The sequence below is a fragment of the Taudactylus pleione genome, unplaced genomic scaffold, assembly GCF_031769625.1.
Source record: "Taudactylus pleione unplaced genomic scaffold, aTauple2 ptg000121l, whole genome shotgun sequence".
Classification (NCBI taxonomy): domain Eukaryota; kingdom Metazoa; phylum Chordata; class Amphibia; order Anura; family Myobatrachidae; genus Taudactylus; species Taudactylus pleione.
In genome coordinates this window covers 3,183,271-3,210,481 of record NW_028284523.1, presented here as the reverse complement: position 1 = coordinate 3,210,481, position 27,211 = coordinate 3,183,271, and the positions used below count along the sequence as shown (strand labels likewise).

The 27,211-nt window shown below is 45.0% G+C and overlaps 1 protein-coding gene across 2 annotated transcripts in view; it reads left to right on the top strand.

Annotated features, from left to right (window-relative positions):
• Positions 1–206: 206 nt before the first annotated feature.
• Positions 207–27,211, top strand: part of LOC148524127 (uncharacterized) — a 53,536-nt gene continuing 26,531 nt past the window's right edge. The window contains exons 1-10 of one of the 2 annotated variants that reach the window (XM_088472140.1): positions 207–363; positions 1,794–2,174; positions 6,667–6,775; positions 6,869–7,033; positions 12,310–12,443; positions 12,892–13,012; positions 14,518–14,667; positions 22,944–23,116; positions 23,445–23,771; positions 24,231–24,336. In XM_088472140.1, coding sequence (XP_088328266.1) covers positions 1,803–2,174; positions 6,667–6,775; positions 6,869–7,033; positions 12,310–12,443; positions 12,892–13,012; positions 14,518–14,667; positions 22,944–23,116; positions 23,445–23,771; positions 24,231–24,336 — 1,657 coding nt within the window. In that variant the 5' untranslated portion in view covers positions 207–363; positions 1,794–1,802. Of the gene's footprint in view, positions 428–1,793; positions 2,175–6,666; positions 6,776–6,868; positions 7,034–12,309; positions 12,444–12,891; positions 13,013–14,517; positions 14,668–22,943; positions 23,117–23,444; positions 23,772–24,230; positions 24,337–27,211 lie in introns of both variants that reach the window. The other variant, XM_088472139.1, reaches the window with a different exon arrangement.

Here is a 27,211-nt window from a genome sequence, read left to right as displayed (position 1 = left end):
AAATGTCCAAAATCCGGTGATATCACATGATCACAGAGCGGGGCTTATGTCAGAGATGGGCGGAGTCTAAGCAGTCACGTGGCGTGGTTTAACGAACCTCCCAGTCCGAAACTATAATCCCAGAGAAGCAATCGTATTGCGGGGGCGTGGTTAGTTGCGGAGACGCTGACTTGTAGGTATCGGGTGCTGGGAGGAGCTTTTCTGTGCCGCTCACTCTGAGTTAACCAATTCACGTCACCGTCTGCGTGCTCCATCACGTGACATGGGTGCCGGTGACGTTAGCGGTCCATTGACAGGAAGTGGAGTTTAGTTCCGGCTGCTGAAGAACTGCTGCGCTGAACTGTAGACGCTGCTGTGTTACCTGTGAGTGTGCGCCCCCACCGGGCACAGGAGCCCATGATTAGACAGACACAACATGGGGACAAATGTATGTGGGGATGTGTGAAGGGGCAGGGGAACACTTTTATAGTGATCTAATGGGCCCAGAGGAACACAAGTATATAAAGGGTTAGGGGGCACACCTGGTTAAGCCTCTATGGGAGGCATGGATACAACTCTGTGTATGGATCTGATTGCAGAAGATCACAAATATCTCATGATCTATGGGACATTCCTGTGTAGGGAACTATAGGACACACACCCATGTATAGCGAGGCATGTAAGCACACCCATGTATAAGGAGCTAGGAACACCTTAGGTCTATGGGACAGGACCTATGTATGTATAGATACTATTGTGGTAAAATTACATGTGATCTATAGTGGAATAAGTTGTAGTCTGGGTGAACTGCTGTGGGGACAATATAACACTACATTTTCTGTAGCAGCGCAAGGTGTTCACATTAATGTTGTGTAATACTATACTTATGTACTATATTCCAGCACTGATTCTGGAAGTTTTCCCTCCTGTGAGAAAATGCCTTATTAGTCTTCCAGTCAGGCTAGTAATAATGGAGGTAATCATTGTGTGCTGCTGTGTACAGGAGATCGTTGCTTATTCTTTCTAGTGGGAATAAATAGGTATATAGTGATGAGCACTAGTTAATGTTATTTTTTTCTTGGCTAATTAGAGCAGTGTCTTGTTCAAATGTCTTTTTGTAGTTTATGTTCTGTTCACTATACCAGACAGGATCCAGTAACTATTACACTGAATATACTAGTGGAGCTATTGAATTGTTTGTGACGCTGGGCATGGATGCCGCTGGTGCCTATTACTTATCACGGATGTCTTACCCAAAATGCGGATGTCACACTGTATGCCAATATTTCCTGCTTTCATTAGCTGTCCAGTGATATTCTCCATATATAGTTAGCTAAATTACTTATGGGCATTCAATATCCTGTTTTCATTTCTAGACTCCCATTTTGTTTATTTTATAAATCGAGTTAATCAAATGAAGTTAATACAGGCTAACTAGATCCTAAACTTAATAAAGGCACAAAAGTAACACTTGACTTTCCAATGTCAATAGAAGCCTCATATTTATGGGAGCTTATCGGTGACAAAAAAGCTTATAAGCAAAATCATTTTCACACATGTAGTTTGATGTACAGAGCATTTCTATTACCTAGGAGTTTGCTAGCTAGATACTCAAGCTCTCACTTAGCACTTATACAAAACAGTGATGCAACACACGCCTAAGCAATCAGTATGTGGGACAAAATGTTTTTGTGTATTTGGCTCCGTAATATATAGGGTTTCATATAAATACCAGAATTACTTTATTGGCTTTTTAACACGTTATTTTACAGATTTATTACAATTAAATCTAACAATCTTTTTTTAATCCTTAGGGTGACAATATGGAGGTGCATGTACAAGACAGTCTTTCGAAGAAACAAGGGGAGGAAGTTGTTTGGCAAACGCAGCCAACACGTGATGAAGCGGAATTGGCTTTTCGGGTCTACAAGATGCTAGATGGCAATGAGGCATTCAATAATGTATCTGAATTTCATGTAGTACCTGTGCAGGGTGAGGATGGCTCTATTGTAAGCATACAGGTCACAGGAATACAGAGAGATGAGGACGATAGTCAGACCTTGCAGACACAAGTATTTGAATTACAGGATTTGGAAGAAACTTTGCATCCTCAGATTGAGCAGGTTCACCAGGAAGTGAGTGTCCAGTCTGTGAGTCCTTCTGAGGATCAGCCCCTTCAGTGTGAAGACAACCAGGTAGGTGTGGAGCTGTCTGGTTTGCGGTTTGGTAGCCTTTGAGTCTTGAAATTCTTCAGTATTCATTACAGGGTCTTTGCTCCCAATAAATGTGCTGGAGCTCTGCGCGGTTTTACACCTTCTGGTTAGTGAACGGCAGTTCTTCTGAGGAAGGTCCACCAAAATTCTCTAGACATGAGAGAGACCAGCAGAATAATTAGCTGTAGCAAAACATTTCAGCTGTCGCAATGTACCCTGGGCAATGGTACCTTCATCTGGAGGCATTTCAACAGCTGGTGCACCGTGGAGTCTGCCAGATGTTGATATGATTATCTTGCGCTGTATCTTGTGGTACAATCATCAGGATGAGGAATCTACGGGAGTAGCTGTTAGCGCTGCTCCTGCAAGTGCTAAAAAATAAGTTTAAACATGGGTAGTTCCCATGACTGTGGTAGCTCCACACTTGGCCAGAAGGTCTTGGTTTATAGACATTATCAGTATGGCAAAGGGCCCTCTGTAGCACCTGCCTCCAAGACCTAGGGGTTTATGGATCAAGCAGTGAAAAGCGTGGATAAGTTGCCCATAGCAACCAATCAGCTTTGTAGTAGCATTCATCAAGTACAGTCTATAAAATAATAGGTAGGAGCTGATTGGGCAACTTCTCCACTGGTCCACTTTTCCACGCTCTACATTGCTTGATAAACCCCCTAATCTCTTATGTCAGGACCTCTTTTATCACCAGAGTTTACCTTGGCTGACTTAAACACTGAAGGCGGGTATCCATTAGTTGATTAAACAGAGCGATTGAACGACTTCGTTATCGTTCAGTCGGTTAGTCGGACACAAATCGGGCAGTTTAATGTGAAAACGACTAGTGATGCGCGCTCCCTCTGGTCGTTTTTGACATCCATCATCACTCGAAGATGCTGGTCAATCTGCTGATAACGACAGATTGGCCATGTTCGGGGATGAGGGAGGCGACTGATCGTTCAGTGTAGGCAAAGCAAAGACTGTGAAACGACTGCGCGATTACAATGTCGCAATCGTGCAGTCTTTTCACAGTCTGCTAGTGGATGTGCTCTTCAGTCTTGTTGAATCCATGAACTTGATTGTGGATTATCTTGGTGATTGGGCAGGTTTAAATTGAGATTTTGCTATTATGTTTAAAGTATCAAAGCGCCAGTCACTGCGCACCTTTGTGGCTTGTGTTCTCCAATTGACTGATAGAAAAAGATTCAACATAAATACAAAAATATAACTTTACTTTATATTCAGGTTATTACAAAAAAAATCATGCAATTATAATCTTGTTATAATTTTATGAAGGCCACTGCTTTTTCTTTCTGGTTTTATTCTCTTTGTTTCAAGTTAACTTTTAGATATTCTAGGCATAGTGAATTATTTTCTTTGCCCTTGAATATGATACGAACCTTCTCTGTGGATATCGCTGTATTCCGTGCTGACACAGCAGAGTTCTACTGTATCAGAAGATGGAGAATGAACAAATCTGCCACTACATACATTAATGGCTCAAACGTTTGAGAATGCTTGTGTAATCCAATGTTGTCCAAATCTGTATCTCTGTAATTTTTAATCACAGGGATATAAATAAATAGTAAATATATGTAGTTTTCCACAAATGTTTAGAAAAAATGTAATGTCTGTTGGTGTATCCTAGTCACATAGCATTGCGACGTAGACACATTTTCAGCAAAAACAAAAGAGACGCCTGGCACTATCAGTGTAGCACGGGACCTGGCAGCTCACTTGTGCCAGGCAAGTTGCACTGCGTAACGTATCGAGGCTAGATGTATGAGGACACATCTGTACCAGACTGGACTTTATACTGACGTGAGGGAAGGGGATTCTGGGTTTCCCGTCTGCTGCAGTTGCTTTTTCTATATGCGTTACATGATTTGGTCACTGGGCAGGATTTTTAAATATTGTGAACTGGTGTCTTTAAACTTCTGAATGTACAACATTATCCTACTGTCCAACCTCAGATAGAGAAGGTGGAGGTAGGTGTCTGTAGCGCTGAGCGTCTTTTTATCGTGCAACTCAAATAGTTTTATTCGCAGAGTGATGTGAATATTTAGAACAAGCAGCTTCTGCTGATTAAAATGATATGCAGCATGTCTATGTTCTGTGAGCGAGTGCTGGTGTATCTGCATGAGAAACGATAGGTCAGTGTCAGCGTTTGTAACACTGTAGCATAGCGTTTCGCATGCAGATACAGCTGCTTGTGATAAATATTTGCATCACTGTGCAAATAAGACGCATTTGAAGGTAAAAAGTTGCACGAAAAAACGTTTTGGTGCTACCGAGTCACTCGGAGCTCCCGACTTGTAGCACATGGAAGATAGATGTATGTGGGCACATCCGTAGCTCCCAGTTCACACACATCAGCTAAGGAAAAGGTACACATCTTATTTATTCCTTAAGTAGCTGGCTATCAATTACTCCTCACACAGTGATTGCAAAATACGCGCTATAGCGCTTTTTTGCGTGATACAGGAAGTGAGGGACTCTGTTTTAAAAAATTACCGGGTCCCCCAAGACACGCTGACCGGGTCCCCCAAGACACACTGTGTGCTCACTGCAGAACATCCAATGATTAGTTGGGAAGATGCTACCGGCGGTGACTGGCTGCTGCAGCGCACATACAGCAGCCACAGCAGCCAATTACTGCCGTCAGCATCTTGTTGCCTGCAGCATTCACCAACCAATCACAGCCGGCGGTGTCTCATCTAACAGCCGCTGGCTGTGCATTCCATCTGACTTCCGCGCTGCTCCAGGTGTCCTGCCTCCTAGAGTGCCTGGCTGTCTGTGCGAGGCTGAGCTGGAAGTACAAAGTTTCGAGGACCGTGAGCCACCCGGCTCTTCCAGCTGATTAAAATAATTCAGAGCATTCCACCTGAGGACAGTAATGGGACTGCAGCCAGGCTGTGTCTACTTCCAGCCCCCTTCACAACCGATCTGCCACCAGGAGGCTTCACCTATGAGACTGATAGAGATCCGTTTCCATCAACTGAATTATGCAGCTCCTCTCATAAGAATTTCATTAAGCACCCTGCAGAAATCTGTGACAGGGTACCACCTGCTGTTCACCATCGTGGCAGAGGGCCCCACAGGAGAGGAGAGTTCATCTGAAGGGTCCAGCCTGCAAGCACTGAGGGGCCCAGCACCAGGCCTTAGAGACGCTGAGGGCACTATTATTCAGAGTGATGCACTTTTCGGGGTATAACTGGTGTGCCGCAGACACTTTACGTATGGTAATAAAACAACTTGGAGTGATAAACCCATTGGTCTGTACTGTTTTATATATAGATGATGACCCTTTTTAAATCCTACTCTGTCCTCCCACCCCTGTTCCTCTTTCCCCATGTCTGTACTCCTTCTGCTCTCTGGTGTAATCTCTACTCTTCCACCTCTGTGTCCCCTGTTCCCTTCTCTCCATGGCTTTACCCCTACTGCTCTCCTGTGTACTCTGCCCTTCCACCTGTGCCCCCTGTTCCCCTCTCCCCATGTTTGTATCCCTTCTGCTCTCCTGTATACTCTGCTCTCCTGTCCCCCCCCCCCTTACCTTCTCTCCATGGCTTTACCCCTACTGCTCTCCTGTGTACTCTGCCTCTCCTCCTGTGCCCCCTGTTCCCCTCTCCCCATGTTTGTATCCCTTCTGCTCTCCGGTATACTCTGCCCCTTCTGCTCTCCTGTTCCCCCCCCTTACCTTCTCTCCATGGCTTTACCCCTACTGCTTTCCTGTGTACTCTGCCCTTCCACTTGTGCCACCTGTTCCCCCTCTCCCCATGTTTGTATCCCTTCTGCTCTCCTGTTCCCCCCCCCTTACCTTCTCTCCATGGCTTTACCCCTACTGCTCTCCAGTGTACTCTGCCCTTCCATCTGTGCCCCCTGTTCCCCTCTCCCAATGGCTGTACCCCTACTGCTCTACCGTGTCCTCTGCCCTCCCACCTCTGTGCCCCCTGTTCCTCGCTCGCCTTGTCTATACTCTTTCTGCTCTCCTGTGCCCCCTCTTACCTTCTCTCCATGTCTGTACCCCCTTTGCTCTCCAGTGTACTCTCCGTTCCCACCCCTGTGCCCTTCTCTCCATGTACTTCTCAGTGTAAAATATGCGCTACAGTGAGTTTTAACGCACTACAGGTTGTGGGGAATAAATTGTGATGGGAGCCAGAAACTGTGGAGTAGGACCCAATTTTTTTAAAGTGAGGGGCCCCTGGGACCCACTTTTTTTTTTTTTTTTTTTAATCTTCGTTCAGTGCAATCACTGTCACATCTTGCTGTATGCCTTTCACATGATATTTTACTGATACAGTGCAATATAGAACACATTTTCCAAACAACAGATAAATAATTGGATATATTTTGTTACCTATTAATCATATTTATATAATATCACAAGATCCAAGTGAGTATGATGGGTAGATCTCATGTACAGTATGTCAAACCACTTTTTATACGTGTACATCTTAGATCATACATTTTGCTTTCCCTTCAGAGTACAATTCAGGAGTATGAAAGCCAGCCAGTACCAACCACGGTGCCCGAAGACACATCCGAACCAGAACACTCAATTACTCCACCATTTGAAGCCACAGATGAGACCGGTATGATTGTGTTATATAGTTCTGGGAAGTATTATTGCATTGTAATATTGTTGTATTTAGTTTTAGCATACTTAACTTTTTCCCATGCTACAGGACTGCAGCCACTGTATCGATGTGCAGAGTGCTCATTCACTTCATGCAATCTGACTGCGTTGAGGCGCCACATTCGGAGGCATTCAGATAAATACAAATGTCACCTGTGCGAAAAGACATTTGGTTCTACCACTGAACTTCGCCTGCATGTGAATGTCCATTTGGGTAAGTAAAAGCTATAGCCTTATCATGAAATCAAAGTTTATTTACAAGGCACCACAGATGTCGCATCGCTGTACAGAGTGATAAAGGTATGACATACAGGGTAACTGTTTGATAAGAACAAGAAATGTATAAATGCAATTAATTACCTAATTGCAATGCATACAGACAAGATCCACATAATGACATGGATTAAAATGACAGCATAATAAAAATTAATGGATGTAGTTTTGTTCAAATCGCATGGCAAACAAGACTTTGACATAAGACAAGCAAGAGAGGTCTGAATATTACAGTTATGCAGAATAAAATTAATGGTTTCAAATTAAACCAAACGGCATTGCAAACAGTAGAATTCAGCATAAGACATGGCAGGACGTTCCAAGAGGACGAGGAGAGGTAACAGACAAGCTGTCTTTTAGAAGGAAAGGCATAAGAAGTAAGGGGGTGGTGGGGTTAGTGGCCCGTGCGGGAAACTAAGGAGAGAGACTATGAAGACAGAGCTGCAGTAGAGTATAGGTGTTTGGCAGGATGGGAGGGCGAAGACTATGTAATGGAGTAGAGGATGGAGAAGAAGGGGGAGCGATGAATTGGGGTAAAAAGGAACATAAGTGGTTGTTTCAATCCCTAACCTGATTGTTGAGTTCCAGAAGTTTGGCTCCCTATTTAACTTTAAAGAGTATCTTCCTTTCCTGTTCTACAGGCTAAGTGGGATCTTCCCCCATATGAAATTTGGCAATATTTACAATTTGAAGCATTTTGTACAAAACGGGGGAACTACTTCGCAGCTTCTGTCAGACCCCTTACTCCTTTTGAGGACGCTGTTAGCACCTTCACGCCCGAAACGCTTCCTCTTGAGGGGATATGGACTTCTGATTGAACATATGTATTCGGTTCCCCCTAAATACACTAAAGATTGGGAACGTGATCTACAGCTTGACTTAGCAGACGGTTATTGGACCTTAATCTACTTTTGTTAGTTCTGTTAGTTATTCTGCGATTGAGACTCTCTATTTAAGGTTCTGTCACGTTGGTATAGGTGCCCCCTTACCCTGGCTAATGTTTCCTGGGGCGTCGGACAAATGTTGGCGGTGCAATGCTGAGATTGGCTACCCACTACACATTTGGTGGGATTGTAGGCCTTAAAAAGTCCCTTTTGCGACCAAGTGATATATATCTCCAGGTTGATAGTGGATGAGGAGACACCCTCTGACTCCTCTTTCTGGCTCCTTTATTTGTACCATGGCCCTTTGGCAACGTATAAAAGATCTCTACTAAAGCTTCTTAAGTCCTGCGAAAGCTGTGATCCTGGTTTGCTGGCCACCACTCTTAAGGAATGGTTCACCCGAATAGTCATGTATATGTCTATGGAGGACCTTTGTGTTACCCTGGAAAGGAACCACGAGTTCATCTCTACTTGGCACTCATGGCTGGAATTCAAATCTTCGGGAACATACCCGATGACCGCTGCATGAGTTTGCGTATCTCTCCACTGACCGAGTTTTTATACTGGCTTCTGCTGACGACAGACCTTCCTCAATTATCCGCTTTAGTTGCACTCTAGGGCTCTCAACTTTGCCTCCCCTCTAGTCCCATCCCCTACCTTTTAATGTGTTTTTGTCGAATTTCTGTCTGTTCCTAATATTCTGTTTGTATTATATCGAATAATATTGAGATATTGTTATGTTTTTTTGCAATCTTCTGTATGATTAGCTTTTGTTGTGCAAGAATTTTTTATTCTCATTCTGATGTCATGTCCTTGACTATTTTGTAATTTATTTTGATAAAATCACTAAACATATATTGCAAAAAAAAAAAAAAAAGAAGCCTAAGGAGCAGTAATGGATAGCAGATATATTAGCAGAAGTAAATATATCAGCTGGGGGCAGTGTGGACTGGAAGATGCGAATTACCATGCATGGCAGTACAGAAGGAAAAGGATGAAACAGATGGCTAAATAGAGTAGATGAAACTGTAGATCTATACGTGAGCAATGAATGTCAATAGCAAAAGAATGGCAAACTGGTAATACAATAGATAACGTTTATTAGCTCACCCTTTAACTGCCAGGCAGTATCAATTTTATAAGTGTCTTCCAACTTATGATCTGGGCTCTTAACAACTCTTACTGTATTAGCTGGACTATTTTATTTCCTTATATCTCCAATGTATAAGATCATTGAGCAGTCTCATTGCTCACACCCAGAGAGCGATAAATAAATGACTACTTCCTTTCCTCTTTCGTCCTATGTGGTGAACACTGCAGACTTTAGGTTTAGAAGAAACTCCCCCGCCTCCCCCTCTAAACCCTCCCATATCCTCCAGCTCGTCCGTTTTATATTTAGTACTTGACCAAATAAATATCTGGAGATCAGTTTCTATTTCTAGTAGTTTTTCTTGCTGTTAGAGCTGTCTGATCCCCTTAGGCTTTTGGGGAGCAGGGTAAGTAACAGCGGCGGCAGCAGATGTATGGCCCCAATAGAGCCACATCCCGCTCCCAGCTCTAGAAAGGGTTCACCAGGCACTTGTGGGACACCGCTGCTCTCTTAACTGCTGCCCTCCTCTGCACCTAATCGCTGCGACCGTCACAGGCTTCTGAAGGTGTGTATCGGAGTCTGCTCCTCAGGCTTTGGTTGCTGGTGGGGGCAGTCCGCAGGTCTGACTAACGTTTCTCATGTTGACTGCCATATTGGAAGTACGAAATCAGAAAATATGATACTGGCGAACAACTCTGTGCAAGTGAGTTTAATGGGGTAGATTTACTAGCTTAAAAAAATTTAGCGGTGGTGTTACCCATAGCAACCAATTATATTATGTTGTTTATTTTCTAGGGTGCAATAAAGAAATGATAGCTATAATCTGATTGGTTGTTATAGGCAACACCTCCACTTGTTTCATTTTTAGAAGCTGTAGTAAATCTACCTCATTGTCTTTGTTACTAAAAATGCCACCTTTGGAAAGAATTTTCTGCTTAGTAGTGCCCCCTTCGGAGGTCCGCTTTGGAGAGTCTCCAAGGTAAGTAGTGTACCCCAAAGTGGATTATACCCCTTTCACACAGAGAGGCAAATTACCGGTTAAAGCACTTTTACCCGGTAATTTGCTGAGCAACACTGGCTTTTTTTCTGTGTGAAAGGGTCAACCCGGGACATAATTCCCGGGTCTCTGACCCTAGTTTTTTGCAGGTTCGGAGACTTAGGAATTATGTCCTGGATTGACCCTTTCACACAGAAAAAAAGCCAGTGGTGTTCAGCAAATTACCGGGTAAAAATGCTTTACCCGGTAATTTCATTTTCCTTTGTGAAAGGGTGTATAAGCCTAGAACCGGCATTTAAATGGCGGGTAAAAGCCGCAATTTTTCACACACTCTGTGTGAAAGGGACATTAATAAGATAAGAGGATTTTTGCACTTTCTTCCTTTTTAATCAATTTTGGTTGAATTGCACTCCAATCCCTTTTTCATTCTGTTATACTTGAATATTCTTGCTTGATTGTTTAGTTCTGTTCTATCATATTGGCTTTGTTAGTATAAAAACTGAGCTCCTGTTGGGTCAGGGGTGTAGAGAGGAGGAACAAGAGTACAGAAATTAGTTTGCAGTTAGTGCCAGTTTTTGCACCAATGTTGTCTATACCCAAGGTTATCTGAGGTGCATGTGGTACGTTACCACATTGTATAAATAAAAATCACAGAAGCTCTGAACTCACATACCACATGCACCCCAGATATAGGAGTGTTGAGAGCAGTGGATCAATGTATTTTAGTTTATTTGATTCATTTGTGATTACATCTACTCATGCACCCCATTGTTAGCTCATGTAATGCTACTTGTGTCAGGTGCTTTCTTAGGTGTTCTATAGCTTCTATGCTTGGTGGCTGTCTTCCCTTTTTAAAAGCATGTGTGCAGAGGAGCTTCAAACCCGGAAGCATATCTTATGTTTACCACTAATATGATAGCAATTCCCATGTGAGTGATAAGGCCCCCACACATGGTACAATTTTTTAAACGATATTGGCGTTTGCGACCGATTTGGAACGACAAATCATAAAAAAAAATGCCGTGTGTATGCATGATAACAATGCCGATGCGCGCTCCCGATGTCATTGGTGATCTTTTTAACATGTGGAAAAATCACGACCTTCTTTCAACGATTTGCATCCCCAGCACCCGTGGCCAGTGGGTACTGGGTAATAGTGTAGTGTGGTGTAAATGAAAGAGTTCAAAATATTGTCTTTTGCAGTGGAACTACAGGTCCCAGCTAGTCTTCCCCACATGCGGTACTTGGAGAACCACAAGTGTCAGCATGCGGGGCTTTATGGGCCCACTGGTACCTGTAGTTCCACTGCAAAAGAAATATAAAAAAAGACAGTACACTCACACATATACTGACAATTACAAGTTTAATAAAACAAAATTCACACTCATTATCTCACACTCACCTAGTATCCCTGAAGCCCATCACGTCTACTTCTCCGAGTAGGCATACTCTCCTCCTCCCATGCGTGGATCACGTCCTTTTCTGTCCATGTAGGCATCCATCATCTTTGCAAAATAAAAAAAAAAAAATTCTGGACCAGCGGACATTAGTACCATCACTATAGAAATCCCGGTGCTGAGCGTTCAATTTGAGGGTTCCCACCATTAAAGTCAATGGTGGGAACCGTGAGGTTCCTTTCGCTGCTCTCACCATTTGAAATACCAATTAATTTTTTTTATTATTATTATTTTACACAAGTTTTCATTTTTACACAGATGAATGGACGGATCTCGCTGATCCGTGCATGCATCTGTCGGCTATCGCACAAAATGTAATAAATATGCAAATCATTAGATCGTGCACGATAGATCTTGTGTACATCGTGCAGCTTTTGCTGCACATCGCGCACTGGAGCTGCCGGGGAGAGTTCAAGGGAAGTGGTTAACAAAATCGTATTGTTACCTACATCGTACCATGTGTACCCACCTATAGAGCAGAGCTGACCAGAAGAGGAAGACTTGCGTGCAGTTGGCCGGCTTAACAAATGTTGCAACAATTGGAACTAGCATTCCCTGTTTATACAGTATAGAGAATACAGCTTGCAGCGGCTATCGTACATATATAAATGAGGGAGCCCTCCATCGCTTGGAGTCTGAGATCTCAATGGGACAAATTGCGGGCACCCATTGCATACCCCTGCTGTCACTCATAACTGACTGCACCATTTTGTGCTTGCCATGATGTGTCTACTATTTTAAGTCTTTGGTCTGAAAGTAGTTAACAATACAACATTATATGCATTGCAGGGATTCGGCCTCACAAGTGCAAAGAGTGTGGCTTGGCATATGGGACAGCAGCAGATCTCCTGCGCCACACGAGATCCACACATACATTTGAGAAACCCTTTCGGTGTTGCTACTGCGATTATGCAAGTGTGGAGGTATGTGCATAATAGATTTGAAATCGTGTTATTTTTTTTTCGCCTGACATCCTTTTAACTTTGCCTAGTAGGTATCTATGTATGTTTCTGAGAGATATTTATTTGATATACTGTGTGTGTGTATATATATATATATATATATATATATATATATATATATATATATATATAATTTTTTTTTTATTATTTTTTTTCACATTTTCACTCACTAGCGCCACTTGGGATCATATTGTTGGTGACCTGACACGTTTATGCCCAAGTGCTATATGTGAATGAATGTTCAAACTTTTCTGCTCTATATTCAAATAAATCATCGGGATTAACCATCTATGATGTCTCTTTATTACTAGGATATTTAAGAATTTCTAACTGCATAGCATAAAGTGTTTTCTAATTGATCTGTTTCATTCATTAATGCTAATTATCTCTCGTTTGTAATGTCTCTTAGGCAAATAGGATGAAAGTGCACATTCGTTCCCACACTGGGGAGCGACCATATAATTGCAGCCTGTGTTCTTTTGCCACTACTGATACCTTCAAGTTGAGAAGACACATGAGAACACACACGGGTATGTGTAAAATGTTATGGGTTTGTAGATGTGGAAGGTCATGGATACTTTATTATGTAGAGTAAAACCCTCATAGGACTACTGGTATTATCATTGGTCTGAAGATGACTGCACATCATTATTAAAAATAGAGACACTGATAGCTGCAGGCTACTTCATGAAAGCTTGTAAATACATCCATCAGCCATAACTTTAAAACTACCTGCCTAATATTGTGTAGGTCTCCCTCATGTCGCGAAAATAGCTCTGACCTGTCAAGGTATGGATTCCACAATCCACAAGACTTCTAAGGGTGTAGTAGCAGATCCTTTGAGTCCTGTAAGTTGCGAGGTGTGGTCTCTATGGCTTAGACTTGTTTTTTTTCAGCACCTTTTACAAGTGCTCAGTCAGATTGAGATCTGGGGATATCCTGAACAATGTTTGCAGTGTGGCTGGGCGCATTATTCTGCTGAAAGAAGCCCCTGCCATCAGGGAAAGCTGTTGCCATGAAGGGATCTTCTTGGTCTGAAACAATGTTTAAGCTAAGTGGTATGTGTCAAAATTACCTCCACATGAATGCTAGGACCCAAGGTTTCCAAGCAGAACATCATACTGCCTCCGTCAGCTAGTCTTCTTACCATAGTGCAGTCAATTTGATTTAACCACCTGTGTTCAACCATGGCTATCTCTAAAACCTGAATTGTTGGGGTGCCTTGAGGACTGCGTTTGGATAACTCTGCCATATGCATACTGGTGCAATCTTTTTACTGGTAAACGATGCACACACAGCCATCCACATGATGTAAAAGAAAACGTGATTCATCAGACCAGGCCACCTTCTTCCATTGCTCTATGGTCCAGTTTTGACGCTCACATGCCCATTGTAGATGCTTTCGGCAGTGGACAGGAATTAGCACTCTGACCAGTCTGCGTCTACGTAGCCCCATACACAGCAAGCTGCGATGCACTGTGTGTTCTGACATTTTTCTATCATAGCCAGCATTAACTTTATTAGCAATTTGTGCTACAGTAGCTCTTCTGTGGGATCAGACCAGACTGGCTAGCCTTCAGTCCCCACACACATCAATGAGCCTTGGGTGCCCATGAACAGGTCACTGATTCACCGGTAGTCCTTCCTTGGATCACTTTTGGCAGGTACTAACCACTGCATACTGGTAAAGCCCTACAAGACCTGCCGTTTTGGAGATGCTCTGACCTAGTCATCACAGTTTGGTCCTAGTCAAAGTCGCTCAGATCCTTAGGCTTGCCCGCTTCTCCTGCTTCCGACATCTCAAATTGAAGATCTGATTGTTCACTTGCTGCCTAAGGTATCCCACCTCTTGACAGGTGTCCTTGTAAGATAATTCATGTTATTCACCTCACCTGTCAGTGGTTTATACTTTATTGCTGATGTATGTACAGTATGTATGTATTTACATACTTATGTTATACAGTTCTTCCTCTTGGATTAAGATGACTCTTCTAGTATTCTTTATGAATTAAATAAATGTTACTTTGTATTGTAGGTGAGAAGCCCTACTCATGTAAACTATGTCAGGCCAAGTTCACACAGAACACCAGTATGAAAATGCACATTTTGAGGAAACATACAGAGAACTTGCAAAAGGAACATTGCCCTATATGTAATGCTTCCCTGTTTGGGAAGAATGACGTACGTAAGTATTTTTTGTGGAGCATTTGGCTTTTAATGCAACGTACCTGAAGTGATGGGTTCTGTATTTAGAGGAAGATCTCTAATTAGAAGATGGTAAGAAACCTAGCACTGCTCTGCATTTTGAGATGTAATACTATAAACTTATATTTTAAAAGATGACATGCTTTGTGAAATATTTCCTATTATATAAAATACTATAGCCATGGTCCAAGTGTGCTTTCACTTAATAAAATTATTACAGCTTTCGGTATATTACAAAAACAAAACTAGAATGTCGCACCAAAGCGGAAATATTAGCAAATACCTATGCAGTATACCCCATGTTTCTACTTCAGGGTCCATAGGGTATCCACAGGATACCTTGGGTATAGGTGTGACGTCAGTCGCAGGGCACCAAAGAGTTAAGCTTTCAGCCTCCCAGGATGCACTAGGTCCCCCTCCTATACCCCGCCCCCGAGCCAAGGCACCTCAGTTTAGTTTGGTGCCCGGCCGGAGTCGGGTGCACCTGTTGGAGTGGGGGCTAGAAGAGCCCCTGAAGCTTATTCTTCATGCAGCTGTGGCTGCACAACTGGATGAACAGCATGGACAGTCAGTCCTGACGTCCATGCTGTCTTCCCTACACCCCGCCGGTACCAGAACGCCGGTACTGATCCGGGGATGCTGGTGGGCGTCTGGGGTCACAGCTAGCGGTGACCCCAGATGCTCCGGACCATGGCCTGATTCAAGGGGGACAGAGGTAAGCAGCGGGGTCCCGCGGTGGGTCCCCGCTGATCACATGGTCCTAAGTCCCCAGGCAGGGGGCTCCCTGGGGACTGGCTGCAGCGTGGAGCCAGGCGACCAACCTGCGCTTCCACTACCCCCTGGGACAGCGGACCGCAGCAGAGCGGTAGCGCTGCGGCGTCCCAGGGGTTAAATGCATGCCAGGGGAGCGCGCCTTCCCTGTCTCACAGCCGGCGCCTCCCCCGCTGCACACAGCCCTCTCTGCATGCTGCCGACTGGTCCTGTGGCAGCGCTCCTCCCCCAGGCCAGCCTCCTCTCTGCTCCTCGGCGGCCATCTTCTCCAGAACGCATGGTGAACGCTGCTGGAAGCGCTGGAAGGAAGCATCGTGGTCTGGGTCCCCCCGCATACCTCTCCTCCGCTGTGGTCAGGTCTGTGTATGCAGCGCTGTGTCCTACCAGGCCCTGTGTCTGTGTAGTTGAGTGATCAGCGCTGTTAGTGCAGGAATTGTTATTTTTCTGCATTGTATGTGACTGTGCTAGCGCTGCTGCCTGTAATCTTTTCTTCTCTAAACTGTCAGCTTTATTACTGTCCCTGTTCTTTCTGCTAAAGCCCTTGCGGTGCGGTGCTGCAGGGTGGTCTCTCGCCTATTTAATACTTAATTGGTGAGAGAGGTCACATACGTGGTGCCATCATGTCTGAAAGTGATTTTCCCCTCCGGCTACAGTGTACCACGTGCAAAGTACCGTTAGCGGAGGGGGAGGGTAGCGCGGAGGGCCTTTGCCGGCAGTGTTTGTCCATGGCGCGGCCTATTACGGTTACAGCACCGGTACAGGAGCCGCCCTGGGCTTGTTTCGCTCAGGCGTTAACAGCTTTAGTGGGCCAGTTAGCTCCGCAGCCCGCGTTTACTCCGATGGGTTTGTCCCAGCAGTCTGTGGTGTCGTCACCCATGCAGGGGTTCCCACGACAATTGGTGGTACCTCACAGTCTCCCTATTTCCCCGCTCCCGGGTTCTCAGGAGCCAGCGTGGGTTAACTCCCTGACGAGTTCTGTACAGCACTTGTCGGATGTGTTGCAAGGGGAGTCTGTGATGCGGTCTCATAAAAGGCCGGTGGCGTCTCTGTCCGCTCCTTATGAGGATGACGAAGGGACGTCTGATGATGGGGAGATTCTAGATCCTTACGATCAGGAACCTCTCCATACTAAGGACGCTGATGCTAAGTCCAAAGTATATATTCCTGGACTTATTCGGGCGGTCCGCACAGCCTTGGTGATTGAGGACGAAGTTCCCCCAGCGGCTAAATCTAAGTATGCCTTTTTCAAAGATGTGAAGGGCGATGCCACAGTCTTTCCTCTTTCGGGTCAGTTAGGGACCATTTAGAGGAGGCGTGGAAACAACCTGGCAAAAGATACCAGCCGCAGAGACGCCTGGCGGTGGCTTATCCGTTCGCGGATAATTATTTTGCGAAGTGGGAATCCCCTCCACAGGTGGATTCTCACGTGACCCGTCTTGTCCGTAGTGCCACATTGCCGATGCCATCCATGTCCTCCCTTAAGGATGCTACGGACCGCAAGGTAGAAATCTGCCTGAAGTCCGCTTATTCCCTTGCAGGGGGGGCAGCACGGCCGGCTATGGCCATTTGCTGGGTTGCCAGAGCGATGGAGCGCTGGGCGGATTCATTAGAGGCTTCTTTTGAATCCGACTGTCCGGCCGATCAGGCGGAGTTGATTGGCAATCTCCGTGATTCGGCCACCTACATCAACGAGGCGGCTCTAGACATTAGTACTCTGGTGTCTAGAATTTCTTCAGCAGCGGTAGCTGCTCGTCGCACCTTGTGGCTGCGATCCTGGAAGGCGGACGCAGATTCCAAGAAAGGTCTGGAAGCGTTGCCGTTTACCGGAGAAGTTCTCTTCGGTCCGGATCTGGATAAGATTGTGGCCACGCTGGCGGCAGCCAAATCTGCCTGTCTCCCGTCGGCCGCTGCTCCTTCTGGTTCGGGACCATCGTCCTTTCGGTCATCTAGGGCCCAGGGCAGGCCCAAACCACAGTCGTTTCCTCGACAGGCTGGCCCTAAGAAATCGGTCAAGCCCCGGAAGCAGGCATGGAGTACCAGACGTCCGGCCCCCAAGCCAGATGACAAGCCTGCGGCCTGACTGTCCGGGCCTCCCTTTGGGGGATCCCAGGGTGGGAGGCCGCCTGCTACAGTTCGCCCAGTGTTGGTCGACTACTACGACAGACACTTGGGTTCTGGAGGTGGTTTCCCACGGATACGCCCTCTCCTTCCGGCACAGACCCCCGGCTCGCTTCTTCACCACGGGTCTCCCATCAGACCGGAACAAGGCTACGGAGCTGCGGAAGGTATTGCACACTATGCTCCAGGCTGGAGTTATAGTGGCGGTTCCATTCTCCCAGAGGGGCCAGGGTTTCTATTCAAATCTATTTTTGGTACAGAAACCCAATGGGTCATATTGTCCGATTCTCAACCTCAAAGCACTCAACAAGTCTTTGCGGGTCCCGAAGTTTCGGATGGAGACCCTACGGTCCATCATTCTGGCGCTGGAACCTGGGGACTACTTGGTGTCATTGGACATACAGGACGCTTACCTGCATGTCCCTATTCTTTGGCGCCATCAACAGTTCCTCAGGTTTGCAATCAGCAGCGACCACTTCCAGTTTCGGGCGTTACCTTTTGCCCTGGCAACAGCACCACGTGTTTTCACCAAGGTGATGGCGGTCATGGCGGCTTCTCTGCGGCTGCAGGGAGTCCGCATGTTGCCGTATTTGGACGACCTGTTATTGGTGGCAGGATCTCCAGAGCTCCTGTTACGCCACTTGGACCTGACCATTGCACTGCTGCAACGGCACGGCTGGCTAATCAACTGGCAGAAGTCCACTCTAATCCCGTCTCGGAGGATTCTGCATCTTGGAGCCTTATTGGACTCGGGACAGCAAAGGATCTTCGTGACGGAGGACAAGATCTCTGCTTTACAGTCAAGGGTGCGCAGTTGTCTGCACAGCCGCCGGGTGTCCTTACACTCGGCGATGAGGTTACTGGGCTCCATGGTGTCGGTGTTCGACATGGTGGAATACGCCCAGTTTCACTCCAGACCTCTGCAGCACCTGACCCTGTCCAAGTGGAACGGGCTGACTCAGTCTCTGAAGTCCCAGACGATTGTGCTCACCCAGGAGGTTCGCCTGTCCCTTACGTGGTGGTTACAGACGACCCACCTCAACAAGGGACGTCCGTTCTGGGTTCCAAATTGGGTCCTGTTGACAACGGACGCCAGTCTTCGGGGCTGGGGAGCAGTTTCGGGTCCACACTTGTTCCAGGGCAGGTGGACGCCGACAGAAGCGGAGCTTCCAATAAATATCTTGGAACTCCGTGCGGTCTTCAATGCTCTCCAGCAGGCACAGCGGTTTCTCCAGGGTCGCCCGGTGCAGGTCCAGTCGGACAACGCTACCACCGTGGCCTACATAAACAGGCAAGGAGAAACTCGCAGTCGGGCGGCTCTCGTAGAGGTCTCTCGGATCCTGGTTTGGGCGGAGCGCAATCTTCCGGCCATATCAGCGGTCTTCATCCCGGGAGTGCTCAATTGGGAGGCGGACTTTCTAAGTCGCCAGGACGTTCATCCGGGGGAATGGTCCCTGCACCCGGACGTTTTTCAACTACTGGTGGACAGGTGGGGTCTTCCAGAAATCGACCTCATGGCGTCCCGGCACAACAACAAGTTGCCGGTGTACGGGTCTCGCACAAGAGACGAAGGGGCGTCTCTGGTGGATGCTCTGTCCGTCCGGTGGACGTTCCGGTTCGCATACCTGTTCCCTCCGGTCTCCCTTCTTCCACGGGTAATCCGGAAATTCAAACAGGAAGGAGGGACGCTCCTGTTGATAGCTCCCGCGTGGCCCAGACGGCACTGGTTCTCAGACCTTCAGGGTCTGTCCGTGGACATTCCTCTGCGGTTGCCGCTACGACCGGACCTTCTGTCTCAGGGTCCTTGCCTTCACCCGGACCTAACTCGGCTGTCTTTGACGGCGTGGCTGTTGAGACGGCCATGCTGAGGTCCCGGGGGTTTTCCAGCTCTGTGGTGCGTACCATGTTACGAGCTCGGAAACCGTCTTCCGCGAGGATATACCATCGCGTGTGGCATACGTTCTTCCAGTGGTGTCGACCGAGAGGTTATGCACCGCGGGAGTTTCGTCTGTCTCGGATTCTCGCCTTCCTGCAAGCGGGACTAGATCATGGGCTTCGCCTTGCTTCTTTGAAGGTACAGGTTTCGGCCCTATCTGTCTGGTTTCACCGTAGGATTGCTACAATCCCGGATGTGCGCACCTTTATGCAGGGTGTTCTCCGCATTCAGCCGCCCTTTGTTCCACCTGTGGCGCCTTGGGATTTGGCTGTGGTCCTGAGGGCTCTCCAAGGACCGCCGTTTGAACCACTGGGCTCAGTGGATCTTAAATGGCTAACAGCTTAGACTGTTTTCCTTCTGGCCATTGCTTCGGCCAGACGTGTTTCTGAGTTAGGGGCTCTTTCTTGTAGACCCCCTTTCTTGTTTTTTTATGGGAACAGGGCAGTGCTCCGCACTCGGCCCGAGTTTCTTCCCAAAGTTGTTTCCCAGTTTCATATTAACGAGGAAATAGTTGTTCCGGCCTTTAACTCACCGGGTCTTTCCGTGGGTGAGGCCTCTTTGGATGTTGTGCGGGCCTTAAGGACTTATGTTGACCGCACTTCTTCGTTTAGGAAGTCGGACGCTTTGTTTGTCCTCTTTGGCTTCCGTAAAAAGGGTTGGCCTGCTTCAAAGCAAACTTTGGCAGCCTGGATCCGTATGGCTATTTCTGAAGCTTATCTTCATGAAGGCCTACCGGTCCCTCCTTCTCTGAAGGCTCATTCCACTAGGTCTGTGGGTCCTTCGTGGGCAGCTCGACGTGGTGCCTCGGCAGTTCAGATCTGCAAGGCTGCTACGTGGTCTTCTGTCCATACCTTCGTGAGGTATTACAGGTTTGACACCTTCGCCTCTCAGGATGCTTCCTTCGGGCGGCGGATTCTCCTTTCTGCACAGGAGCGTCCCCACCCTTAAAGGATACTGCTTTGGGACATCCCCAAGGTATCCTGTGGATACCCTATGGACCCTGAAGTAGAAAATATGAGATATGGTAAGAACTTACCCTTGTTATCTCTATTTCTACGAAGTCCATAGGGTTCCACAGGACTCCCGCCCTGTCGCACCTGTGCTGCAGATGGGCTTTGCTCTGGTCACCGGTTTTCCGTCTCCCTCTGGTGAGAATGTGATTCTTGTATGTGTCCAGATCTTTGTTCTCTCTCTTCCTTCTCCTCCTCCGGCCTATGGCTTGGTAACTAACTGAGGTGCCTTGGCTCGGGGGCGGGGTATAGGAGGGGGACCTAGTGCATCCTGGGAGGCTGAAAGCTTAACTCTTTGGTGCCCTGCGACTGACGTCACACCTATACCCAAGGTATCCTGTGGAACCCTATGGACTTCGTAGAAATAGAGATAACAAGGGTAAGTTCTTACCATATCTCATATTTTTTACATATGTTCCTCTTTCAAAATGTAGATAATTTATGGGTATTGGTTTGGGCTGCTACTCCAGGACTTGTATAGCAACAGTCTTCACAAACAGAGAAACAGTGGTCCTTGTATTGGAATGCACACGAATATTTGCATGGGCACAAAATTATTCTGAAACTTAACCTTTTAATTGGTATTTGTTAATAAACAACTCTATTAAAATCGGTGAAGTAAAATTATAGAACAGTGGTGAAAATGTAAAGTAAAGGCTGTAAATAGTCTCTGTGTCCCAGAGACTATCTGTACCAGTCATCAAGTCACAGCTGGACCATCTTTGTAAAGGCCTAATAGAGCTAGCTTTAAAGTCCAGATCCTTAAGCGTGAAGGCTTTTATAACCAATTTGAGTATTTTGGGCATGGTAGCCCCTCAACTCCCCAACTCAATGCTATAAATCAAATGCTTACCTATATACGCATGTGGCTGTCCACAAGTTCAGGGGCCTAGACACTAGGGATGTGCAGGCTCGGATAGGTTCGAGTTTGCACGTGGAGTTCGGATTTTTCCCTCCAAAAAAACGGAACTCAGAACGAGGCAAAACGTCATCTTACATGGACGAACATCATCATTCCTGGACAAAAGTCCAGGAATGATGATGTTCGTCCATGTAAGATGACGTTTTGCCTCTTTCTGAGTTCCGTTTTTTTGGAGGGAAAAATCCGAACTCCACGTGCAAACTCGAACCTATCCGAGCCTGCACATCCCTACTAGACACTAAAATATTTAAATACATGCTTTTGTGGGTTTGCCACTTTTTTCTGTTTTTAATTGTACTGGGCATCTATTTTCCAGTGCCAAATTGTAGTATTGGAAATCTTTTAGAATCCCCTTTTTAGAAAGGTGCACAGTCATAGATAATTGTGTTTGTGTTTATATCACTAGAGACCTTATTACAGAGCACAGATGCCACCAGATCTGTAGCCATGGTACCTACCCTGTGTAAGGGTTTACTCACTGAGACTGTTCAGTGAGCACAAGCTTGTACTTGTCTGCACAACAGATGTCAGCACAAGCCAAACCTTTTATTTTCTGTCATAGAGGGGTATTCAATATGAAACGTTAACTTCACTGTCGAAGTTAACGTTTCATATCGGAGTTTTTACCTGCGTTAAAGTATCGGGCGCTCCGAAGTTGGATTTGCGTAAAGTTACAAATTTTTCCTTAAAAAAATTGTAAGACCCCCCCTAAAGTTGTAAAAACATGGGGGATCACTATGGGTACCCCCGTTTTAGCCTTTAAATGAAAGTCGGGGATTTAAATAGCCGCAGCAGGTGTTTTTTCCCGACATTGAAGAAGTGATGCAGAAGAGCACTTGGGTTACTTTTTTCCTTTTTTCTTAAGTGGTCTCATCAAATTTGGGGTACATGAAAATGGGTACTAGCATATTTTTAAGTCCCTAAAGTAAGTTTTTAAAAATTCTGCAATTGTGCACCTGTCGCTATAATTCTACTCTAGAAAACATCTGCCGCATACTTGCAGAATAGCCCTGAACCTATTTCCCTATTGTTAAACAACTTTTTCCCTTTTTTTTTTTTTTTTTTTCCACCCCAATTTTTAAATTCATTTTTTGGGGTGTCCCTATTTTTTTTTTTTTTTTTGACAGTTTTTTAAATGTCATTCCCAGAGGTGCAGGCTATTTTTTTTAAGCCTGCACCCTTAAACCCCAATTCTGCACTTTTTTTCGACACCTATTCAATGTTGAAAAGTTATCCCCGTTTTTTATCAAAGACTTTTCAAAACTGCGAAAAGTCTTTGAAATTGAATACGGTGTAAAAGTAAAACCTGCGATAATGACGTCATAGCTCCGATATTAACGCAAAAACTATGTTTTCGCTCCCATATTGAATACCCCTGATAGTATGGAAACTAAAGTATTCTTATGGCATTCACAAATAGTCTGTTAGCTTTTATATTACATCTGAATGTTGTGTAACCTGCTTATTTTGAAGTCCTTATTTGGTAACATTGTTTGCAGAGGTTCACATCCGCAAGCAACACACCTACTTGGAGACTCCGCTAAAGTGTCGCTTCTGCCCCGAAACATTTCATGAGCGCTACATCCTCCGGCAGCATCAGCTGAGTCACAAGGTTGAGATGCAAGTAGGAGTTAAATCTGGGAAACAAAACCTAAATACCGTGGGCAATAAGGTGAGACTTGCAAACTGCTTTTACCACTGCAATTATTTACTAATATCTGATGATTATGGGTAGTGGCACATTTTAAAATGAGTCTGGAGAAAGATCTGTAGCCTGAGGCACATTGCAGAAATGATGTCAGGTTAAAGTATGAACATGGCTTGGTGCAGGGAGAGGAGGCAGGATGTCCCCTACATCGGTTTTCCTTGCTCATTGAGTATAATACAGTCCCCTATCCCATGTTTTAAATAGAAACCTAAATGTGTCATAAAGTAGTATAATATATAAGGTCCCCTTGTATATCGTAGATTTTTTATTTTATTTTTTTATGTATTATTAGGTGGATGGACAGGATACAGAGACTGAAAAAGATGAAATTGCCTGGAACATTGTACCTGCAAATGGGGAGACGCAGTTGTTTTTGATCGAGGGGGGCGATCAATCTGGCACAGTGACTGAATTACACAGCATCCCCATGCATACGGAGGATGGCAGCATCGTACAAGCTATAGTGGTGCAGAGCGCTGAACAGGTGGACACTACAGTGTACGAAGTGCAGGATCTGGGTCATGTCTTGCAGCCACTTGTCGTACCTCACTCCTCTGACCCTGTAATCATATCCATGGGACCGTCCATTACTGAGCCCACACAGACTGGAGAGGAGCAGGTATGTGGACAGGGGCGTTTATACAATGTCACAGTAGTATTTCATAATACTGACAACACTGTAAGTGTCCTGTCTGTATTTATTATAATATTAAGTACGTTTTTTAGGAGACATTTGTGATCCATGTTGAAGTTCTACCTGTTTTGCCGATATCAGTCAATAATGCATGTATGTTATAAATACCGGATCATATTATGGCATTTTGCAATATGTATGTCATTCCTTCCAGTCATCGCTGCCAGCACTGATTTCCCCCCAGAGCATGGCTTGGTCTAGAGCAGAGACAATATTCACTTACAGGCACTATTTCTTCTATTAGGACTCGTCCATTCAATTTTGCTAAGAAAAGTGCTTTAGAAACAACCTCATTGAAAGAATAAGTTGGAGTTTTATACCCTGCCTAACATGTTTTATTTATTACGTGCTTCATGATTGCTATATTGTGTCATCTATTTCAAGAGTGTGACCCCTGAGTGTAACCTCCATGAAGCAGACACTTCTGAAGCCCAAATAACAGCAAGGAAGGGAAAGCGGATTCACCTAGTCACCCCAGAAGCACAGATAGGTAAGAATAATTGATTTATTAAAGCAAAATATGTATAGAAGTTTCTTATTAAATAATTAAATTGCACATTCATTTATTTAAGTTCTGTACTGTATGTACCTGGTTAGATGGAGGTCAGCCATGGGGGAGAGAGTGCTAGCATTGACTAGAGTACAGCTCACTCCACAGTGGCTCAATTTATAGGGCATTGCTAAATAAGTTGCCTTTCCTACTACATTGGCACAAGCATAACTTCAGGATGAAACGGAAACATTTGTTGGAGTCTATCAGATGCTAAGTAGAAGCAGTGGACTAGTTTACCAAGCATTTCTATGTTCGTACATCTCAAAGGTGAGTTGAGTTCTAGTTTTCTGTCTTTTAAATATGAGGGTTTGGATAGGTACATTGAGGTTATGAGGTGTTAATATAAGGGTGTAATGCTCTATTTTGGGTTGAATGCGAGCCAATACTGGATCTGTGGATATTTATAAAGGTCCCATTTTGTGAGATTATACTTTTGTCGTAGCAGAAGCTAGGATTACCGGGTAATCCCTTTTTAAACATTGTTCCTTGAAGGATAATGTCATCTTCTACCCAACATGGAAACTTAGTATATGGGGTCCATAAACTCAAGGCGGCAAGGGTGTCTTCTTTAGATGGATAAATGAGAATTATGATGGTTTTGTTACTTTTGACCCAGAATTTTGTGGTGACTAATGTGGAAAGTAAGTTGGGGATAGAGAGAAGTCTGGTGACAGTTTTTTGTTCTATATTTAGCAGTTCCTTTGAGAGAGACCACAAGGGCTTTCAATCTAGTATGGAAACAGTGAAATATTTAATATGATTAGGTCCCGCAAGATACCTTATTTCTTGGCTAAGAGTAATAAATACCTTGCCATTCTTGGGGCTTCCCCTCCATGGTTATGCAGCTATGGTTTTTAATAAATAAAATATTTCTATAAGGATTAACATTTCCATTCCCGCAATGCAGCCTAGAGAGGACGCCTGAATATAGTACTGATTTTGGTTTGTTCTAGTAGTGGGATGAAGTTTGGTTCATACAGTGCATCCGGAAAGTATTCACAGCGCATCACTTTTTCCACATTTTGTTATGTTACAGCCTTATTCCAAAATGGAATAAATTAATTTTTCTACTCAAAATTCTACAAACAATACCCCATAATGACAACGTGTAAAAAGTTTTATTGGGATTTTTTTCAATTTTAACTGAAAAAAAAAAAAAAAAAGCCTAAAATCACATGTACATAAGTATTCACAGCCTTTGCTCAATACTTTGTTGATGCACTTTTTGCAGCAATTACAGCCTCAAGTCTTTTTGAATATGATGCCACAAGCTTGGCACACCTATCTTTGGGCAGTTTCGCCCATTCCTCTTTGCAGCACCTCTCAAGCTACATCAGGTTGGATGGGAAGCGTCGGTGCACAGCCATTTTCAGATCTCTCCAGAGATGTTCAATCGGATTCAAGTCTGGGCTCTGGCTGGGCCACTCAAGGACATTCACAGAGTTGTTCTGAAGCCACTTCTTTGATATCTTGGCTGTGTGCTTAGGGTTGTTGTCCTGCTGAAAGATGAACCGTTGCCCCAGTCTGAGGTCAAGAGCGCTCTGGAGCAGGTTTTCATCCAGGATGTCTCTGTACATTGCTGCATTCATCTTTCTCCCTATCCTGACTAGTCTCCCAGTTCCTGCCACTGAAAAACATCCCCACAGCATGATGCTGCCCCACCATGCTTCACTGTATGGACTGTATTGGCCTGGTGATGAGCGGTGACTGGTTTCCTCCAAACATAACGCCTGGCATTCACGCCAAAGAGTTCAATCTTTGTCTCTCATGGTCTGAGAGTCCTTCAGGTGCATTTTGGCAAACTCCAGGCGGGCTGCCATGTGCTTTTTACTAAGGAGTGGCTTCCGTCTGGCCACTCTACCATACAGGCCTGATTGGTGGATTGCTGCAAAGATGGTTGCCCTTCTGGAAGGTTCTCCTCTCTCCACAGAGGAATGCTGTAGCTCTGACAGAGTGACCATCAGGTTTTTGGTCACCTCCCTGACTAGGGCCCTTCTCCCCCGATCGCTCAGTTTAGACGGACAGACAACTCTAGTACGAGTCCTGGTGGTTCCGAACTTCTTTCATTTACGGATGATGGAGACCACTGTGCTCATTGGGACCTTCAAAGCTGCAAATATTTTTCTGTACCCTTCCCCAGATTTGTGCCTCGAGACAATCCTGACTTGGAGGTCTACAGACAATTCCTTGGACTTCATGCTTGGTTTGTGCTCTGACATGCACTGCCAAGTGTGGGACCTTATATAGACAGGTGTATGCCTTTCAAAATCCTGTCCAATCAACTGAATTTACCACAGGTGGACTCCAATTAAGCTGTAGGAACATCTCAAGGATGATCAGTGGAAACAAGATGCACCTGAGCTCAATTTTGAGCTTCATGGCAAAGGCCGTGAATACTTACATGTGATTTTCTTAGTGTTTTTTTTATTTTTTTTCATTATTAAATTTGCAAAAATCTCAAAATAAACTTTTTACACGTTTGTCATTATGGGGTATTGTGTGTAGAATTTTGAGGTAAAAAATAAATTTATTCCGTTTTGAAATAAGGCTGTAACATAACAAAATGTGGGAAAAAGTGGCGCGTTGTGAATACTTTCCGGATGCACGGTACATATGTGGTCAGTTATTTAATAGCTTTATATTGTCAGGCCGTGGGGCATTTGGCTTGCACTTCCCCATGGATTAATGAAGGATGTCTCAATGACATGGGAACATGGGGTGCCACAATATATACCATCCAGGAAGTATGTATATATAATATATATATATATATATATATATATATATATATATATATATATGTGTGTGTGTG